General features: G+C 35.2%; 1 protein-coding gene across 2 annotated transcripts in view; it reads right to left on the bottom strand.

Annotated features, from left to right (window-relative positions):
- The window catches only part of klhdc8b (kelch domain containing 8B), a 536,176-nt gene that overhangs the window by 147,835 nt on the left and 364,795 nt on the right, over positions 1–23,546 (bottom strand). For both annotated transcript variants that reach the window (XM_030139050.1, XM_030139051.1), the window contains one exon: positions 14,106–14,270. In XM_030139050.1, the coding sequence (XP_029994910.1) occupies positions 14,106–14,270 (165 nt within the window). The remainder of the gene's footprint in view (positions 1–14,105; positions 14,271–23,546) is intronic.

The raw sequence follows: 23,546 nt of genomic DNA, 5'->3' as shown, positions 1-23,546 counted from the left end.
ACCTGTATTTGTATTCACTCCTACTCTAAAAAGACCTGTGACTGGCCATAATCTTCTGTTGCAGGTAAAGTCAGGAAACAAAGTGAACAGATATTGCAGAGGTCTAGTTTCCTTCATAAAAACGTAAATTAAAAATAAAATAAATAAGATTATCACTGAATTTTAGCCTAGCGATGGAAAAAATGCAGACTGAAGCATTAAGTACCATAACATTGTTAAAGAACCTGTATTAAAATGCAAATTCCAGCTCTTGCAAGACAGCAGAATAATAAAAAATGTTGCTCTTTTTTTTTCATCTCAAAATGCCCAAGCTAGCAAATTTGTTCTAATTGATGTTACCAACTTGTGCTTGTGTACTTGTAGTACAGATCGTATTAAATGGAAGATGAATGTGTGACTTTGACTAGCTATAAGATGTCAGATGAACATCAGAAATCATGCATCATGAACCAAAATGGAAATGAAGAAGAACAGACAGCGAAAGGTGCGTCAGGTTTAAATGGTTTGATTCGTGTGTATGCGGTTTAGATCAACTCACACCTGTTTGTGCTGAACTTGGAGAAAAGGTCAGATTCTACGTAAAAGATCAATTTTACAGCTTTTTTTTTTTTTTTTTTTACCATATCTATCATATTGTGCGGAGGTCTAGGGAAACATCTACACAAGCACTCTACAGCCCATTTGCACACTACAGAAAAGAGCAATAAGGATAATAAACAAAGCAGGATACAGAGAACACACAAACTCACTATTTACAAAATCACACACATTGAAATTCATGGATTTGGTTAAATTTAAAACAGTGCAGATAATGTACAGAGCAAGAAATAATTTACTGCCAAAAAATATTCAGGGAATGTTCACTGAAAGACAAGGAGGCTACAATCTAAGGGGGGAGCTACATTTTAAAAAGCATAAAGTAAGAACAACAATGAAAAGTATGTGCATAACAAGCTGTGGAGTGACTTTGTGGAACAATCTAGAACAGGAGATAAAGGAAAGTATAAACATAAATGTATTAAAAAGAGGTATAAAGAACTGTTTCTAAATAGGTATATGCACTCAAAAAAATGATTCTTGGCTCTAATAAACATGAAGTAATATTTTAAAGTAAAATGTAACTGAAATATATGAAATTTAAAGTTTATTTATCCGAAAAAGTCAAACATAATGTGAATATGCTTAGTATAAAGTGAATCTAAACAAATAAAGTAAACTTTATTTACTAGATTACATAAAAAGGCTGAGCGTCACAGTCAAACACAGTTTATGTAAAAGTTTGCATTAACTAAAGCAAATCTGACTGAAGGTATTTAATTTATTCATATTGACTCAATATGATAGAAAAAATATTGTATTAAATGCTACTCTTTACATTAAACTTATGTACTAAAATTACATGGAAAATTTACATGTAATTAAAATACATAAAGTCAACATTTTGGCTTAATTATTTTTTTGAGTGACATGAAGGATAAAAATAGTATTGTCGCAAAGATCAGTCTTGGTTTCTTGGAATTAAGAGAGAGTAATTTGAATTTCAGAGATTTTGATGTGTGAGTCGTTTAGAGTGGGGGCTGATGAGAAGTCTAGATGAATTGGGATTATGGATATGAAATTATGGAATGGACCTTATGATGCACTTATGTTATCCACTCCTTTGGCGAAGTTTAAAAAATAAAATAAAATAAAAAAGTACTTTAAGTTTAAATTATTCAGAAATATTGAATTGAGATGGTAGATGTGTTTTGTTCTTGACTTTTTGTATTTCTGAATTTGTTATTATTATGGTGTAAATGCTCGATGCTGTACACATTTAAGTTGATGTAAGCAGTGTATTAGTTGACGAGGATACGCAAAAAAAAAATAAGCTTTTGCTTCTAGCCTATTCTTTTTTGGTTTTTATGTTTATAATAATTGATGTTCTGAGTACAATGATTGATGTAAAACCAAAATAAATTTATTCATTCATTCATTTAGAAAGTAATTGTGGTAAAGAGAGTTGAGCAGAAAAACCAGATTATAAACCTGGGGATTTTTTGTGGTCAAGAAATGCTAGCCTAATTGTGCAGGTGTTAAGCAAGAGTGTACTTTCTGAAACTCTTTGTGGTTCAGCTATGCAGTTGGTTTGATTGACAGGTGTCCAAAGCGCATGTTAAACTCAAGTGAACTTTCAGCATGTGCTTTTCTTAGAATTAGCTTATGGAGTGACTGAAATGTTCTGCCTAGAAACTATCATTAACCAATAATGTGTATGATGAATTATGACACTGAAAAAGAGGAGTCTCCAAAAGTCACTAAAGACTATAAAAAGGTAATAAATGAAACGCCTTTTTTTTTTTTTTTTTGGCTTTTCTTTCTTCTTCCTGTGAGGCGAATAGTGTTTTTGATGCTAGACTAATTGATAACTGACTTCTTTCTTTTTCGTAACTTTTTCTATTTTTGCCTGAAGCAATAAATCAAGCTTTCTTTTAACTTGTTAAAACCTCAAAACTTCTTTTTGGTGAATTCTTCCTTTCTCTTGGTTTGGTCCTTCCATCCAAAACATAACTGGTGAGTTAATTAAGTCCAGAGCCACCGCTGGTCAAAAAATCTCTAGAACACACAGCTTTTTGTCCAAATAACCACAGATTTTTAGCACCAAGGTGGTTTAAAAATAACGAAAGTGGGGCAGTAGTTCATTAACTAAAATTAATTGTGGTTTTTGAGATTTACTGCTTCTGCGTGTTTACATACTTATAAGTCTATCATGTAGAATTTAGTGGCCTCTATACTCAATACAGTGAGTATTCAACAGTACTTAAAGTACATGGAGACAATACTACACTAAAACTAAAGGTTCTTCATTAATAATGTTACTCAATTACAAGTATTTTCAGTATAAAAAGTATTATTGTAGTCATTGTGTCATTTTACTACTGCAAAAATATGTATGATGCATTTTACAGCTGTACATGTTTAAGACAGATTCATTTTACTTCCTTTATACTACTTTATATTTAAATCTGTATGGTTATTGTCCTGTGAGAAGCACAAGAGAAAAGTCAACTTTTAATGAGCTCAGAACAACAGGCCTGTTTTCAGTTTTATGACAGGGCACTTTCCAGCTGATATAAGAGGGTTTTAAAAGGGTTTATGTAGATTAAGAAGTGGGGGTATTTTCTAAACCCATAAAAGAACACTTAATCCTTCAGTTTATCACCAACATTCAGAACCAACACATTATGAGATTCATGGTTTTTGTTGGAGCAGAACTGGATGACAAACTGAGTAAAGCATCCGATAATTTCACTAGAGTAAAAAGTACAATATTTGCCTCTGAGGTGTAATAGAATAGAAGTATAAACCTGCACTAGCATACCCGGGGGGATCCACGGGGTCTAGATGTGGTAGTTTTTATGCTGTTATGTATTTGTGCATGCTGTACCACATTTGTCCAGCAGTCACCGCCAAAGCGTTCTGGCCATAGCAACATGATTGTAAGGCTATTGTATTCCAGAATTACTAATATCTCTCAAAATATTAATCCTATTAACTTGCTGTTTTCGCTAGTCTGTTCCTTGACCAAAAATACATAAGCATGCCAAAGTGCAGCAGTCAGCTCTTTCCAGATTTTGTGTGAATCTGCAGACACACACACACACACACACACACACACACTCTCATGCACACAGAGGCCACTTGGCTTTTATAATATAAATATAATAGAAATGTTCAAGTACAGTAAAAGCACCAAAGAACTAAACTTAATGGGGTTCTATGTTGTAAATATACTAAAACTCTAAATAGGTGGGGGAAGTCTCATACCAGAACACACGCAGTTCTACCAAACCCACTAACAAATCAACACTATGTATCCACAGATTGTATCAGTCCCTGAATAAAGTCTAAAACTCATTGTTTATGCACATCTGAATTATGATATCATCAAGTTTTCTCCTTCAAATTAAAACTCATAACCTCTCACCTGATAGTTGACAGCATGGCTCTGTTAGCTTAGCTCTGTTTTTAGACTAAAACAGTACAGTAAAACCACATATCACCTCAGTTTTCTGTATAGTTTGTGATGTCAGTAGCTGAACTAAAGATCTGTTTGGAATCCAACAAACAAGGTCAGAACTGTCACAGTTTAGTCTGAACCGTGGACTTAACAAAGATAATAACGTCACATAATAACTTTATACCGTCATACAGGGGCACCGCTACCAATTATGGGCCCCATGAAAGCATAATCGTTCTGGACCCAACAGACACTGACTACTTTCTCAATGTGTCAGACTTACGGGGGGGTTGTGTATACATAGGGGTGCGATCCATGAACAACGTCACTTACGATACTGTGAAAATGAAAATGAACCTTTACATTCTTTCAACATTGGTCTCTCCACTTGTACACCTCTCTTATGCAGTGGACTGTACACAAAATTTCCACAACTTCTATATCCGCTGGGCCCCCTCCATTGCCCTATGGGCCCCTCTCAATTATTAGGCCCCATGAATTTGTCATGTTTACCCCCCATTATTGGTGCCCCAGCCTTCGTAAGCCTCATAATCAAACTCACATGTATAAGAAACACTGAAATTGCAGACAATCAAACTCTGTTCTTTTCATTTAGTCCTGTGTTGCTAGTGCTTCTAGCAAGGGATGCACTGATACCACTTCTTTCCAGACCGAGTACGAGTACTTACATTTGAGTACTTGCCGATACCGAGTACCGATACGAGTACTTAATAATCCCATTCCAGTTCTTAGTTCCTCTTGTAAATGTGTTTTATTGTCGTTGTCATTAGTCTGACTGGAACAAAGTGCTGCTACTGACATTTAATGTGTTGGAATGAGCGTTTCTTAATTAATCCACCAGGAGGCGCCGCTCTGAATTAACCATACTGGACAAATACCACGAAGAAGAGGAAAGTTTTTTGAGAGGAAGAAAGTCAGTAATAACAAACATGGAGACGACACAAGTAACACTAATGTGATACTAATATTGCAGCGTTTTTGCTAGTAAGGTTTAACAGCTTAGCTTCATCAGGTAGAGAAAAGAGAAATGAGTGATAAGTTTCGTTTTCACTCCCGCTCCGTACTCCTGATGGTATTCTCTGTCTGGGTACGCATCCGCCAGCACCTGGAAATTGGATGGAATGTACGCGGAGAACGGACAGAACGCTGTGTCTGTATCCGTCTATGTCTTTAACGTTACTTGTAGTCAGTGTTACTTTTATCACCATCATTTATTTTGAAAAATCTCCACACTCTTCACACTCCCCACACATTATTCCACTGCCGCATACCTGCTGCACTGAACTGTGAATGTCACATGGCCGTAAGTGGTATCGGTGTATTTGTATCAGATAGTACGAATACGAGTACACACACTGAGTATCGGAGCAAATGCCCGATACTCGTATCGGTGCATCCCTACTTCTAGCTTTTATCAATTTGTCACTTTTTTTGATTCCAAAAGTGGCTTCTTATCAAATTAAATCAAGTTTTATTTATATAGCGCCAAATCATAACAACAGTCATCTCCTGCTGCTCTTCTTGGTGGTTCTCAGCCCATCTTGTCACTTTCTGATGGTCCCATGGCATTAGTTTTTCTCACCATGGCAGATGGGCTGAGGGACTCACTACTCCCTCTAGTGGTCACATAAATCTAACATCCACTGGGGAAAACAGATTCAGTGTATACATCTGAAATCCTACACAATAATGTCTTTAACACAATTTCAGAACTCTATTCTAAACACTGATCATTTTAAGGCGGCCATACACTGTGTGATTATTTCCATCGTTGCATGCAGCTCCACCTCAAACTGTGCGAATCAATCGTAAAGTCAGGCTCATGATTCATGTTCTCACACTGTACGGACCGATGCTTGTATGCGACCTGACTGCTCACACTGTAGGACCATACACCAGAGGACGCACCACACATTCCAGTGTTGTATCCAGAAATACAACGTTAAAATACCAAGGAATCTATAAAAGTGCATAGACGATTGTGTATTGGCGTTAGTCACGAAATGGTAGCGCTAAACAAAAACCAACGAGCTGCTTTGGCAATATGTGCCATTATCTGCGGGGAATCAAAAAAGAAGAAAAGACGACGACGTGTTTGGTGCAGGAATTGGTTGTCCAGACGTGGACAGTATGGGCTGTCAATCCTACAGCAAAGGGAACTAGAGGTAAGCTGCAAAAGCTAAATTGCACTAGGCCAATAGCCAGCTACTGTTAGCTTGTACGCTACTGTACGCTTCTGTGTTCGCGTATGCATAGTGTGAGAATTTGAGGCACATGGGCTCGTGGCACTGCTTTGACAGTGCGATACCCTCATGAGGAGCGAGCAGGATTTCAAACAGCTCCGTTTTCCTTGCGAACACACGATTGCTGGTCGTGAGGTGGTTGTGAGGTGCTAATCGCTCCTCCTTACCCCATGTACACTGCACGAAGCACGACACACGATTAGAGGCACATCTGGCCCGATCCCAGAAAGAGTCGCACGAGTGAGAAATCGCCTCTAAAATCGCAGTGTATAGCCACCTTTAGGTGAGTTACTTAAATATTTGAAGGTAGAAATACTACACTGAACAAAAATATAAATGCCACACTTTTGTTTTTGCTCCCATTTTTCATGAGCTGAACTCAAAGATCTAAAACTTTTTCTATGTACACAAAAGGTCTGTTTCTCTCAAATATTGTTCATAAATTTGTCTAAATCTGTGTTAGTGAGCACTTCTCCTTTGTCCTTTGCTGAGATAATCCATCCACCTCACAGGTGTGGCATATCAAGATGCTGATTAGACAGCATGATTATTGCACAGGTGTGACTTAGGCTGGCCACAATAAAAGGCCACTCTAAAATGTGCACTTTTACTGTATTGGGTGGTCCAGGGGGGTCAGAAAACCAATCAGTATTTGGTGTGACCACCATTTTCCTCGCACAGTCTTCTTCATGAATTCTCTGAAACAGCTTTGGAGATGGTTTATAGTAGACAAATGAACACTTAATTCACAGGCAAAAGCTCTGGTAGACATTCCTGAAGTCAGCATGCCAATTGCATATTCCCTCAAAACTTGTGACATCTGTGGTATTGTGCTGTGTGATAAAACTGCACATTTTAGAGTGGCCTTTTATTGTGGCCAGCCTAAGGCACACCTGTGCAATAATCCTGCTGTCTAATCAGCATCTTGATATGCCACACCTGTGAGGTGGATGGATTATCTCAGCAAAGAAGAAGTGTTCACTAACACAAATTTAGACAGATTTGTGAACAATATTTGAGAGAAATAAACCTTGTGTGTACACAGAAAAAGTTTTAGATCTTTGAGTTCAGCTCATGAAAAATGGGAGCAAAAACAAAAGTGGTGCGTTTATATTTTTGTTCAGTGTACATACAGTCAATTTAAATATGGTACACAATTAAAATGACTCCTCCTCTTCCATGTGTATAGAAGAACCTACTGTATAATGGCTCTATCCAGAACAGCGTTTGTTTTGTCCCTTCTGCTACTGTCTACTGTAGCAGCATGGCAGTGCAACATGGGAAAAAGTCCAACTCCCTCTGTAGCTACAAAGCACTGAGTCAAAGCTAAAGATAGTAGAGCCACTGTAATTTTCAGATGAGTATAAACCAATGAAGACAAATGTGGATACGATATTCAATTTCTGCAAATAGATCCCCTTAAATCACACTGGACCTTTAATAATACAGGACAGAGGTGACGCATTGCTGCAGTGGTGCTGCAGGAATAGACACAGTTTGTCCTTTTTGTGATTTTCATTCCTTATTTGCAGAGAGGTGGTGTAACTTAAACTAATAAGCATGCATCAAAGTGCAATGATATACTCATGTGTGTGCCGGTGATGTGTTTTATGGATATTTTCATGGGTATATTCATGTTTCACTGAAGACTTTTTGATCATCCTTGATTTGCTGACAGCCTCTTTCCAGCTCCTCGGTGTGCTGATTACCAACTCTGACAACCCTGACTGCCGTTGACTGGAAACACACGGAATTTAAATCAAAGGGGGTTCAAGCATCCGCTGATCCAAACACACCCCAAGTGGTGCAGCAGCTGAAGAAACAGCATGCATTTCCAAGGTACGGTAAACTTCTCAAACAGAAGTGAAATCAGTCCTAATGCGGATTAACAAGAGACACTGAGGAGCAGAGAGAGAGAATGACTTGCATTTTCAATAATAAAACAACATGGATCTTATTATCACACCTCCCCCCGAAGGGGAGGCAAGGGGTATTGTTTTTGGTTTGATTGGTTTGTTTGTTTAACCCTCTAGCAGCAACACTATTGTAATTATACTTTTCTTTTTTCCTTTTGTTCAGACATAGTTTTTTCTCTTTTTTACATCTAAAAATTATACTTTGTCTGAACAAAAGAAAAAGAACAGTATAATTACATAAACAGAAGACAAAATGAACGTCATTAGCCTTAGCAACACTATTGGTTGACCCAGAATAGATGTCATGACATTTTGGGAAAATAGGTCGAAGTTTACATTTTTTATGATTTTTTTTTTTACCTGTTTTTTTTGCCATTTACTTATAATGGGCAAAATTTCACATGTCTGTAGCAGCAAAACTATTGGTTGAAGTCATACCAAATTGGGTTTATAGATTTCCAGTGACCCAGAATAGATGTCATTACATTTTGGGAAAAACAGGTCTAAGTTTCAATTTTTTATGATTTTTTAAATCTTTTTTTCCCCCCTATTTACTTATAATGGGCGAAAATTTCACGCGTCTGTAGCACCAAAACTACGGGTTGAATTCATACCAAACTGGGTTTATATATTGCCAGTGACCCAGAATAAATGTCATTACATTTTGGGAAAAGTTGTTCAAAGTTTACATTTTTAATTTTTTTTTTTTAATCACCCCCCACAAACACACACATTCACTTATAATTGGAGAAATTTCACATGTCTGTAGCAGCAAAACCATTGGTTGAATTCACACCAAATTGGGTTTATATGTTCCCAGTGACCAAGAATAGATGTAAGTACATTTTGGGAAAAATAGGTCAAAGTTTAAATTTTTTTATGATTTTTTTTTTCACATTTACCTATAATGGGCGACATTTCACATGTCTGTAGAAGCAAAACCGTTGGTTGAATTCATACCAAACTGGGTTTATATGTTCCCAGTGACCCAGAATAGATGTAACTACATTTTGGGAAAAATAGGTCAAAGTTTCAATTTTTTATGATTTTTTTTTTTTTTTTTTTTTTCACATTTACCTATAATGGGCAAAATTTCACATGTCTGTAGCAGCAAAACTATTGGTTGAATTCACACAAAATTGAGTTTATATGTTCCCAGTGACCCAGAATAGATGTCATTACATTTTGGGAAAAATAGGTCAAAGTTTACATTTTCTTATGATTTTTTTTTTTTCACATTTACCTATAATGGGCGACATTTCACATGTCTGTAGAAGCAAAACTGTAGTTTGAATTCATACCAAACTGGGTTTATATGTTCCCAGTGACCCAGAATAGATGTAACTACATTTTGGGAAAAATAGGTCAAAGTTTCAATTTTTATTGATTTTTTTTATTTTTTTTTTTTCACATTTACCTATAATGGGCAAAATTTCACATGTCTGTAGCAGCAAAACTATTGGTTGAATTCACACAAAATTGAGTTTATATGTTCCCAATGACCCAGAATAGATGTCATTACATTTTGGGAAAAATAGGTCAAAGTTTAAATTTTTTTAGGATTTTTTTTTTTTTTTCGCATTTACCTATAATGGGTGAAATTTCACATGTCTGTCGAAGCAAAACTGTTGGTTGAATTCATACCAAACTGGGTTTATAGATTGCCAGTGACCCTGAATAGATGTCATTACATTTTGGAAAAAGTAGGTCAAAGTTAAAATTTTTTATGAATTTTTTAAATCTTTTTTTTTCTCTCATTTACTTATAATGGCAGAAATTTCAAATGTCTATAAAACATCAATTTCGTTTCAATTTACTTTGAACTTGGTACATATATAGAGGCAGTTGATATGCTGACATCGGCACATGCATAGACATGATGGTATCAGCTGGACTGATGCCAAAATAAGCTACAGTACATGCAAGGGGTGGGGTTTGTTGTGCCTGACACCACTTGTTATTATAATTATCTTATTCAGAATTCTGTGTGTAATGTGGTATAATGCGATTCAGTGTGTCTCTGTTGTGTTCACTTTGTCCCATGTACTTGTATCTTTAGCTCCAGCATCATAACAATTAATTAGTACTGTTTAAGTATGCAGAGAACCAATTTATGTTTTATTAAAGCGGCAAGAAGAGAGTTTTAGTGTTTTACATAAAAGTCTACTAGACCGGAGAACATTTAAACTATGTTGAACAGTGTTTTAAGGGCCTTTACTACAAAGCTGTGCATCTGGTTGGAAAAGAACAGGAGAAAATACTTTCACTTTTTTATGTAACGTGACAGTCCATGAGATTTTCATTTCACGGTTGCAGCGGCCAACGAACAACCCTGAAATGTCACAGGCAAGATGTTAAAGTAGACAGATATGGTAATAAATCCAAAATATTAGATATATTTTACAAAAATCTCTCATGAAAAGAGATGTTTTGACATTATATATTATATATGGCTTTATTCCAGTGAGTTCCTCATAGGATTAGGAGCTTTAACTCACAGTGTCTCAGATGTTGAATTGATTGAAAATGACATTTATTGTAAAATTATTCTAAATTGTTTGTTAACCTGTGTATTTTTTTTTTTAAACATCTCTTTAGATTTTTTCATGATGCAAAAAGAAAGAAAGAAAAAGGAAATAAAAGTAAAAAGAATCGACACAATGTGAAAATGAAAAAGAAGGGAGTGTAAAGTCATGAGTAAAAGTTTGGGCAGTGACGCACAATGTTTTTTTTTTTTTTTTTCTTTCTTGTATTTCTGAGGTACATACAAAATAAATTCCAATCATTTTCTAAGTTTCAAATACTTTTATTGGCCAACAAATAATAATGTTTATGTTTACCTAATTTGTGTCACAGCCACTGTTAACAAAGTAGTTTATTTCATAATTCTGTTAATCTTGAGGGTTACAGTAATCCATAAACTTGTACTTCTGTTTTTTGCTTGTTTGTTTGTTTGTTTTTTAGGCTGTTGTGATAGTCCACAGGTTGTTTGTTTCTTCCAAAAAAGAAGTGTAGGTCATTTAGGTTCCAGGACACAAATACTGAGGAAGGAATTTATGATATGGCTAAAAAACTGTAATTTCCCCATTTTATCTTATCTTATCTTATCTTATCTTATCTTATCTTATCTTATCTTATCTTATCTTATCTTATCTTGTCTTATCTTATCTTATCCTACTTTATCTTATCTTACGTTGTTTTATTTTACCATAACTTATCTTATCTTCCTTTATCTTATCTTATCTTATCTTCCTTTATCTTATCTTATTTTACCGTAACTCATCTTATCCTGTCTTACCTTACTTTATCTTATCTTATCTTATCTTATCCTGTCTTACCTTACTTTATCTTTTCTTATGTTGTCTTATTTTACCTTACCTTATCTTACCTTATCTTATCTTATCTTATCCTGCCTTATCGTACTTTATTTTATCTTGTCTTCCTTTATCTTATCTTCCTTTATCTTATCTTGTTTTAACTTATCTTATCCTGTCTTATCTTACTTTATCTTATCTTATGTTGTCTTATTTTACCTTAACTCATCTTATCTTCTTTTATCTTATCATATCTTATCCTGTCTTATCTTACTTTATCTTACCTTGTCTTATCTTCCTTTATCTCATCTTATCTTCCTTTATCTTATCTTATCCTTTCTTATCTTCCTTTATCTTATTTTATCTTATCTTATTTTAACTTATCCTGTCTTATCTTACTTTATCTTATCTTATGTTGTCTTATTTTACTTTAACTCATCTTATCTTCTTTTATCTTATCATATCTTATCCTGTCTTATCTTATTTTATCTTATCTTATACTGTATTGTCTTATTTTACCTTATTTTATCTTCTTTTATCTTATCTTGTCTTCCTTTATCTCATCTTATCCTGTCTTATCTTACTTTAACTTATCTTACTTTAGCTTACTTTATTCTATCTTATCTTATTACATCTTACTTTATCTTATCAGCAAAATGCCTAAATGAGGACTGAGTGGGACCACTTTACCAGTAACCTGACCAATTAATTTGGGACTTTCTCACAAAAACAAATTATATATATATATATATATATATATATATATATATATATATATATATATATATATATATATATATATATATATAACTATATATACATTATTCTCACATACAATAAAAGTGAGACCTATTTTGTACAATTTTTCAACACAATATGTACACCTTTATAAATGTGTTCTTTCTGTTGCATTAACAAAGTCATGTGTTTTGAAGAGTTGATGTTTTCCCTTATGTACACATCTCTACATTACATGGACCTATAGTTCACATTTTAGGCATTCACGCTTTAGTTTTAGTCAACTAAAATGGTGCATTCACTTCCCAAAACCATGCTCTGAATTTGTGGTATTTTAATATTCACAGTTTGAGTGATCATTGTGTTATCATTCATCAGTCCCTCATTCACAAGTTAAGAGCGTGTTTTGCTCTTGACCGCTGTTCATGAGCATCGAGTGATTTCAGATGACACACTGAACATTGAAATGGAAAAGTTTATGGCACTTATACTGTTGAATTGTACCAAGTAATAAAATTAACATGCTTACAAAATGTTTTTTAGAGGTAAAATCAGCTTTGTTCAACCCATAAAGACTCTAAACATCCACTGACGACCAATGCATCTACTGATGTAAACTGTTTAATAACTGTTAATCCCTAATTTTATCAATACATGTAATAACCTGGTGTAAAATGTCTTTTCATAGTCATCAGATATGGACACATTTGGACATTCAGAGACTCCATAGTGAATGTAGAACACTGTCATCTTCTACAACATTGATTCAACCAGTAAAACCCATGGAGTCTGGATGGAAACACTTGTTTTTTGTTCAGTTAATGATATATTTACTAAAAAAAGACATGTTTTCTTCAGTTTTCTCCTTTTCTGATATAATAACCCTCAACTTTAATCTGATCTTATATGGACATCTACAAAATCAGTAAATTAAATGTAGGAAAATACCTGATTTATACTTAACCCTTTAAAGCCTGAACCATTAAATCATTGACAGAAAATTCCAATTCTTTGAAACTGGAGCCTTTATTTGTCCTTCTGAACAACCAAAATTTTTTTTATTTTTAAATATCAATTTCCATGTATGAGTTTCAATTTTGTATCATATTTAATACATCAGGTTTGAAACCTCAAATAATGTTATTTTTGAACAAACAAAAACATAACATAACACAAACATGTCTAGCCAATTGGTAATTCCTTTTCAAAATTGGCAAAGTTCTGCCTCCATCCTCATTAATGACAGTCTTATAGTGTCACTGGAAAGGCCTCTGGTGAATGAATTCCTCCCCCTGGTGGATTATCTGTGTATTGCATGTATCTAATTGTATACACCAGGTTTTTCAATTAAAAAAAAAAAAAATCACACTGATCATGTAGAGGGCTCCAAAACACATGTATCAAATATGATACGTTTGGTGTTATAGGGTTAAAAATCCAAAGTACAGAGCATAATATTAGAATACATGGTGGTAAGAAAAGTTAAAAACAGAAAAAATTATATAGGAACTGCCACAAAGGTATAACTGGGTCTTTATGGGTTAATACGGGTTAATACCAATACCTCTTTCAGCAGTGATATGAAATTTCAACCAAATATCAATACCAGCCTCCATAGAGACTCAGTGTGTGTAACTGCAGATTTATGTAAAATGACCTCATCTTTCACATTCTAGAAGAAGAATAAACTATTCAGATCTTCAATTCCTTTCATTATAATAAACAAGATGTCACTGTTTACCAAATAAAGACTGAACACCTGTAAATGATCTATTGCACATCATACCAAACTCTCTCCTGTTATAAATTATAGGTTAATGCATGAAAAAGACACTAATGAATAGAAACCAGGCTCAAAGACCTTATTTCCTACCCATCATGTAGATTTTGTTTCCTCTCACGAAGGACATGGCCCCGTACCGCGGCGTGGGCATGGAGGTCATCGGCTGCCATTGGTCTTTCTCTGCTTCATAAACTCTGACCAGGGCCTGAGGTGTGGTGTCTGTTCCCATTCCCCCCAGAGCGTACACCTTCCCTTCTGCAGAGAAAAGAAAACAAAAACATTTAACACCCAAAAACCATATGTGATATCACCCTGAGATCCAAACCTGTTAGAATATGCTGTTGGAATGAGATATTTTTACCTCTTCCCATGAAATAACTGTGACAATGTGATTTATTACCTCCGCCAAGGAGGTTATGTTTTTGCCAGGGTTTGTTTGTTTGTTTGTTTGTTTGTCTGTTTGTCTGTCCGTTAGTGTGCAACATAACTCAAAAAGTTATGGACAGATTTGGATGAAATTTTCAGGGTTTGTTGGAAATGGGATAAGGAAGAAATTATTAAATTTTGGTGGTGATCGGGGTGGGGGGGCCCACGGGGCGGGGGCCACTGATCAGCCTTGGCGGAGGTCTGCGCTCTCCGAGTGCTTCTAGTTCTTGATAAAATCTAACTGGGACTCAAAGGTCAAAGGTGATTACTCATGTGTATGAAAATGAATAAAAAGAGGAATGTGTCTGGAAATAAATTTATTCCAACTTTCTGGGTAACGGCGTACATATGAAGTGACGTTTTTTTCCTGATGATTTAAATATTGAATAAGTTGGAAGCCAGGTTTGGAGGTCGGTGCACACCTAAAAAGTCTTCAGGGGACAGGTGTGTCAGAGCATGAGGTACAAGTGAAATAGAAAAAAGGTATCCCGCACACTGTCCATTCAACTTGCAAAAAGGACCGAAACGTTGCTATCTTAAAGCTTTTTATAAGTTGAATGGACAGTGTGCAGGATACCTTTTTTCGCCTTCAATATTGAATAAGTTCCTATTGCTGCCCAGTCCACATTACAGTTTTCTTAGTCCGGTTCTATTAACCATTAGTGATTCTCAACTGGTGGGTCGGCCTTCATTTGGACAAAAAATAATGTTACAACACAAATCTGTGCTTGATTTTCTTATGGAGCAGCTCAGTCCACTCACACTCCCCAACAGTAGGTGGTGGTAATGCGCTATAATGCTAATTAATGCTATACATTTCACAACATAAAAGAAGACCCAAACGTTTCTATTCATTAGTGATGTTTGATATCATGGATTTCCTTTCCGATACGATACGGAGTAAAATTGAGGCTAGTATCGGCAATACTGATCGGATACTTTGTACAAATACACTTAATGTCTGGAAAATCTAAAAAAAATTGTGTATTTCAAACTTCATAAAGAATACAAGGCATGAGAGTAATTATTGTTTAATTCTTAAAAACTATTATAAAAATGAAAACTTGCATATTAATTCACGTTACATGAATGTGTTAAGATGAAACATGAAAATACTGTAAAGTTAAAGTTCAGGCTGGTATCGGCGACACCGATCCGATACTTTGCACAAATACACTTTATGTCTGGAAAATCTAAAAAAAAAAAAATGTGTATTTCAACTCATAACTTCATAAAGAATACAAGACATGAGAGTAGTTATTGTTTAATTACTAAGAACTATTATAGAATTGAAAACTTGCATATTAAGTCACGTTACATGAGCGTGTTAACATGAAACATGAAAATGCTGAGCATGTAACACTTCAACAAAAACATCCAACATCGACACTTTCTCTCATTCACAAGTTTTTGTTAAAGAACAACAGCATATTTACTGTTTTCCCCTTTAGTCTGTTCTGTTTTTGGCTCAGGACAGACTGAGTCAGAGCTGACAGACTGAGAAGTGTGACGCAGTGCACACTTACCCAGGCGGAAGAAGAAGTAGTTCCCACCAATCGCATATCATTTGGACAGCTACTTTCCACTGTGTTCCTCACATACATTATCCCAAATGACCGAAGTATCAAAAGTATCAATATTTTGATTTGTGAATCGATTCTGGAGTGTAAAGATCTGGTACTGGAGATATCAATATTTCAGTATTGATCCGCATATCAGGAGGAGTAGCTGGGTGGGGGTGTATAGGAGGTAGAAGCTCAGGAACACTTCTGTCCTTGGGTGGGTTTCTATGTTTTTATGCCTTTATTATTATTACCTCTGCCAAGGAGGTTATGTTTTTGCCAGGGTTTGTTTGTTTGTTTGTTTGTTTGTCTGTTTGTTTGTTTGTTTGTTTGTTTGTCTGTCCGTTAGTGTGCAACATAACTCAAAAAGTTATGGACAGATTTGGATGAAATTTTCAGGGTTTGTTGGAAATGGGATAAGGAAGAAATGATTAAATTTTGGTGGTGATCGGGGGTGGGGGGGCCCAAGGGGGGGCCACTGATCAGTCTTGGCGGAGGTCTGCGCTCTCTGAGTGCTTCTAGTGTTTTTATGTGATTGGTAGAAAACGCATCTTGTCTTTTAAGTCTACTTCTTTTTAATCTAATTTATTCACAGCTACTTATACTCTGAATTTATTTATTTATTGATTGTTGATGTGGTACGGCTGTGTTTGTGGAGCAGTGACCACATTTTGTATTCTGAATTTCCCCTTGGGATTAATACAGTAAATCTATCTATCTATCTATCTATCTATCTATCTATCTATCTATCTATCTATCTATCTATCTATCTATCTATCTATCTATCTATCTATCTGTCTGTCTGTCTGTCTGTCTGTCTGTCTGTCTGTCTGTCTGTCTGTCTGTCTGTCTGTCTGTCTGTCTACACTCAAGGAAAAAAGAAACGCACCACTTTCATTTTCTCAATTTTTTCAGAAATATGACAGTTATTGCAAAATTGCAGACTACAATGAGTTCAGTACTATTCTGAGTCCAAATTAAATGATTGTTTTCCTAGTTCCAGTTGATTGATTTTGATTAGCAATAAGAACTGTATTTGTGTATTCCTCACCCATGTCTGCTCATGAGTGAAACTCAGATGAATTTCACCTCTCCTCAATTGTGCACAACCATTCCCTGTAAAAAGACACCAAAATGGAGCAAAAACACATTTGTCCACAATGCCACAACTGCTGCAACCGGACAGAGATCAGGCCATTGGCATGTTTCAAGCTCCAACCCCCGTCCCAGATCTGGTGGACCACCTGTTACAACCGCTGCACAGGACCGTGCCAATCGACTGTCACATCTCTGTGACAGGTTTCGGCCGGCAACAAGAACTGCAGCCGAGACCACTGGGACACATCACAGGCTAGTGTCTGCTAGAACCATTCGTAATCGCCTACGAGCTGACGGTATCAGGCCATATCGCCCATATGTTGGTTCAGTGCTGACTCCACGACATTGTCGCGCTTGAGTCCAATGGTGCAATGCACATGGTGTGCCTGTCACGGAGATGTAACAGCTAATCAAAATCAATCAACCGCAACCAGGAAAACAATCATTTCATTTTGACTCAGAATAGTACTGAACTCATTGTAGTTTGCAAATTTGCAGTAACTGTCATATTTCTGAAAAAAATCGAAAAAGTGAAAATGGTGCGTTTCTTTTTTCCTTGAATCTATCTATCTATCTATCTATCTATCTATCTATCTATCTATCTATCTATCTATCTATCTATCTATCTATCTATCTATCTATCTATCTATCTATCTATCTATCTATCTATCTATCTATCTATCTATCTATCTACATCACTACTATTCATAGCATGGTGAAACTCAGGTCTGACAATGAATACATCAGATGTGGTTTTACCTACATTGATTATTAGACCACCCTTGTTTTCCTCAGTTTCTTGTTCATTTTAATGCCTGGTACAACTACAGGTACATTTGCTTGGACAAATATAATGATAACAACAAAAATGACTCATAACAGTTTAATTTCAGAGCTGATATCTATCCATTTTCCGTGTTTTCTTGATAATAACCAAAATCACTTCAGTTCTTACATCAATATCTATGGCATTGTACTCACAAAAAACAGTGCTTTAAGGCATTCCATGTTTTCTTTTCTGTCTGTTTTAGTCACATGATACACACAGGAGTTAGTACCTGATTTAACCATTGTTTTTGATGACTTTTGATGATCTAATAATTTTTTCCATGACTGTAGACCACAGGTGTCAAACATGCGGCCCGGGGGCCAAAAATCGGCCCGCCAAAGGTTTCAATCTGGCCCGCAGGATGAATTTGCAAAGTGCAAGTTAGGGCATCGAACTCAAAAATAATATCATAATAACCTATAAATAATGACAACACTGATTTTTTCTTTGATTTAGTGCAAAAAACATTAAATTATGAAAATGTTTACATTAACAAACTATCCTGTAACAATAAAATGTGAATAACTTGAACAAATATGAACGAGCTGAAATGTCTAAAAGAAAATTAAGCACAGTTTGAACTATTTTCTGCCTGTTCCTCAGTGTTTAGTGTCTTCATAGATCCGATCCATAATGCAGATGTAGAAATGATAAGTTGAGGCAGAATATTGATAAAATTATACTTATATTTCTTAACAAATTCCATTTTTTTCAGGTTATTCACATAATTTTTGCTTGGATAGTTTGTAAATGTAAATAGTGGCATAAATGAATGTTACTTTTTGCACTAAAACAATTTGGAATTGTCATTATTTATTGACTATCATGCTATTATTTTACTGGTCCAGCCCACTTCAGATTAAATTGGGCTGAATGTGGCCCCTGTAAGAAAATGAGTTTGACACCCCTGCTGTAGACCATATAAATCCTGTTTTTTCTGTCTACATTTGTAAAGCACAACCAACACAATTATCACACAGTCCTATATGTGGAAACAAAAGTTCACCGATTAAGATTCCAGAGTCTTAGGATGAACATGTAAAAAGCCACTGGTCAGTTACTGGTTTTGGATCCACGTAAACCTACAGGCAGAGGAGGAGGAAACAAGGAGAGGAGGTGATGACAGCATCATCTGACAGTCTTGTTAGTGTAACACCTTAAAAAACACTACTGTCTGGAAGGGAAAATATTTTTGTTTGTTTTTTTTTTCTATAAATAGCCGCCCAGAATGTGGTAACATGGAAGCTAAACTGATGTTAACTGTCAATCAAAGCCCACACACCACCATGGATGCTGAGGGCATCTGTCAATCATAGTAGCCACTCCCTCAATAACACAAAAAAGGTTTGGGTTTTCAAATTTAATGAGTTAAAAATAAAAATTCACCCTGTATAGTAGTCACAGAGGGGGAAATGAACTGCAGGGACCAAAATAGGGTTTTTTGGACCAGGTTGTAAACATGTTTATCTCTGCTGCACAGTTGTACATTTCAACATGAGGGTCTATGGGGATTGACTCCCTTTTGGTGCCAGCCCCCAGTACATTGGCTTCAGTTTTCCCCCATTGAGTTTCCCACTTGGACTAATGCTGCCTTCACATGCTATCGGGAAGATCATCCTTTCCACTTGCGAATTCGAAGTTACAAGGTCGTTGTGTTCAAGTACTTTTATTTTAGTAGGTATGAAAAATGGCTGACGCGCATTTTATTGTGACCTGCTACTTTGGTAAAATAATTTTTGCTAATTCTCTACGCTATGAATGTGCAAAAGCATCACCTAACAGCAGCAGAATGTTAATAAAAGCAGTGTTTATCCTACGTGATGAATCCCTTGTTGTTCTCCACCATGTTGAAACGTACAAAGGTTATTTCATCTCAATTTTTTTTCCAGTTCTCCAGTGGGAAATAAAACATGAGGGGGCATTCATGTGCAATTATTGAGTTCATTATTAGTATTAACCATAATTCCCATAGCACATGAAGGCAGCATGAATATGACCTCAGGCAGAGAATGTGATCATGTTTTCAAGTCCCGGTTCATAAAGGGACAAGGGATGTAACAGTTACCAGTATAACCATAAACACGGTTAAATTGCAGACATTTAGTATTACTGTTTATATTGTAATTATCATGATAACTGTGTTTGATTACTGCACTTTTCAGAGAAAACGCCTATGTAAAGATCTGCTTTTATGTCAAATATTTGAATATAGTTTTAATTGATTACAATTTTAATTTTCTATACCTAATATTTGGAACCAATATTCACTTTTAAAGTCTTTGAAAAGGTCCATTAAGCATCTTTGTGTTAGTTATGCAATAAATTATGGACATTTTTCAAATCGGATTTTATTTTTTTTGTGTGTGTTTTCTGGCCTTTTATGTTGATATAGTAGGTTAAAGTGAAAAAAATAATAAACAGATGATATAGATGAAGTTGTGCTGAAAAAAAAAAAGATACCAAATATGGGTATAGTAAACATTTGTGTATATAGTATATAAGGCAAAATCAAAAGTACTGAAAAACGGCCAAAATAGGCTCAGACCACTAAGGGTTAATATTTGAATGTTTCTGGAACAGAAGGTACATTGTGCCAATTATTTTATTTTATTATTATTATTTTTTTAAATACAACTTGGTTAAATTATTTCAGTGTGTGTATTAGTACTTTTTGGACATTTTGAGCACAACTTCAAAAATACCGTGATAATAACGATAACTGTGATAATTTTGGTCACAATAACCGTGATATGAAATTTTCATATCGCTACATTCCTAGAAGGGACACAACAAATAGAGTCTGAGAAGAACAGTCAGAAATCTATCTCATGTTTTATAACATTATTAGGAATTTTACAAAATGGTTCATTGCACTCCATGATTCTGCTTTTGGGAGAGAAACAGAGACAGGGGCGTCACTGCCTATCGTCAAGCTCTGCAGAGAACACCTCCTGTCCTAGCACTTTCAAACATTCCATTTTAAATGTATTATTATGTTTATTCTGTTGTTTTACTTGGTATCATCAGTCTTCCTGATGACGTAAGGCAGGCCTCTACTGTGACAATGTTTAAATCCAGGCTGAAAACAGCTCTGTTCAACTGTGAATAGAACAACTGAAAGGGTTCTATCTGCACTCTTTTAATTTGTTTTACTTGATTATTACTTATGTTTTATTGATTATGTTTTAATTGTAATTGTGTGTTTTTAACCTGTCTCTTTTCCATTTTTGTAAAGCACTGTGAATTGCCCTGTGTATGAATTGTGCTATACAAATAAATCTGCCTTGCCTTCTTTTTTTCACTGTATTTAATTGTACAGCTGTTTTTATGTCTTTTTAATCTTCTTGTATTTTAGTCTGTCATTTTTAGGGGTGTGTATTGGCAAGAATCTGGCGATACGATACAAATCACAATACTAGGATTACGATATATCATGATCCTGTTAAAAAGACAATTTTTTGTTTGTTTCTTTTTTTAAAAAATTATTCCCTAGAAGAATTGAATTATACCAGAAATCTGCACAAACACTAAACACATTTTTATTTGATCACAACAGGATCTAATGCTATATCACAAAATGTTCCTCTGTTAAAACTTAAATTATGTTTTACAGACAATACAGTTTACGATCCTGCTCAAATGTTTTATTAATTCATAACTAACATCATAAGATTATTTTTGTACAATCCCAACAAAGGAACTAAGATCTGCCTCACAGACGGTAAAAAGTGCTTTTAGGATGCTTTAAATAACCATTATTTAATAAAACAGTGTTAAATAATAATGAATAAGATATTAACAATAAAGAAAAACAAAAAACACAAATGAACCTCCACCATATCTGCATTTGATTAAATACCTAAAAATATCGATACAGTACTTTTTAATATCGATACAGTATTGTGAAATGAAATATCGCGATATATTGCAGAACCGATATTTTCTAACACCCCTAGTCGTTTTGCTTTTTTATTCTTCTGTACAACACTGTTTTTAATTGTACAGCTGTTTTTATGTCTTTAATCTATTCTTGTATTTTCTTCTTTTATTTAGATTTTTCCCTTGTAAGTCACTTTGGAAAAAAGTGTCTGCCAGATGCATAAATGTAAATGTTAATGTAAATGTAAATACTTGACTTTATCTAAATTGGGTGTGCTGATTCCATATCTGAATTCATTCATACTGTTCTCCATCCACCTGTACAACAGCTCACCATCTGTAACAGAACTCATCCATTCACATTTGACACTTTGACACCTCTATGTATATAGTGTATATTTACTTCCATTTTCCTGTTTGTACATATGCAAATCTTGTATTTTTTCTGCGTAATTAGTGTATTGTATTCATATTATTTACTGCTTTTATCTCTTCACAGTTACTTTCCTTTTTTTCTTTTTTGCCAATGTTTTTTCATCAGTGTTTTTGTATGCAACTGAGCTATTGTGACCAAGTAATTTCCCTTGTGGATCAATCGAGTTAGTCTAAGTCTATCTGAAGTCAGTATTTCTTTACCCCATCTGGACTTTGAGTTATGCACAAGTCAATTTATAGCCATTAGCAGCATATCGCGCCACAGTTTTCTAAGTGCTCAAAATTCTGCTGGACTTCAATGCCTGAAAAAAAAAAAAAAAAATCTGGTGCAGTCCAAAGTGATTCAAATCTCAAAGCTTCAACATTTCAAAGGAGCCCCGATTGGAGAAGTCATTGGTGATCCTGTACTCCCCTCAAAACTCAGCTCAGTAAGATTAACAGCTTGGTCGTCATTTGTGCAAGTGGTGCAACATTTTCTGGACCTCACAGCGTCTGAATCTCTAATCTAGTTGAGGACATGACAAAAGCATATGAACAGATGGGCTACAGAATGTCGCTCAGAACTCATTTCCGTCACTCACACCTTGATTTTTTTTCCACTCAGTTTGTTTGATGAATGTGATGAGTACAGTGGACAGTTTCATCCAAATATTTCTGAAATGGAAACCTTGATACCTACCAAGGGGCTTCAACAAAAACATGATGGTGATTACTGTTGGTTGTACGGCAGGAACCGGTCACAACCCACAGTGAAAAATATGACAACGACAATCTTAATCAAATCTATGAAACTAGTTGCACTCAAAAAAGGCAAGTAAACATGATCAATACTATTAAGTTCAGTTGATTTCATATCTACCAGTTAAAGGTGCGGGAGACTTACGTGACCAATTTTTCATCAAATCTGTAAAACCTCAGTCATAGCCTAAGTATCACGAATATGGAAGTCTTTCTGTGATTACTCACCTGAATCTCTTGCATTATGGTGAACAATTTCTTAGTGCCATCTACTATAAACAAAACATGTGTTTAAAAACAGAGCCGGGAGGTCATGCGGGCATCTTCAGAATTTTGTCGCGACGTGCATTGCGGGAAAGGGAGGTTATTATATGATATTATATGGATGAGTGTCATGACCTGGCTCAAGAGGTCACAACAAAGAAAGGGGGAGACAACACCATGTTAACTTTACAAAATTATCTTTATTGAAAAATATTGAACCAAATTGAGTAATCAAACAAATCTTAAATAAATCAATTAAGCCAAATTAAAGATCTAATTAGATGAAGTGTGGAAGTCAGT

Source organism: Sphaeramia orbicularis, chromosome 7 (genome assembly GCF_902148855.1).
Source record: "Sphaeramia orbicularis chromosome 7, fSphaOr1.1, whole genome shotgun sequence".
In the NCBI taxonomy this organism is placed as follows: domain Eukaryota; kingdom Metazoa; phylum Chordata; class Actinopteri; order Kurtiformes; family Apogonidae; genus Sphaeramia; species Sphaeramia orbicularis.
This window is presented reverse-complemented; position numbering and strand designations above follow the sequence as displayed.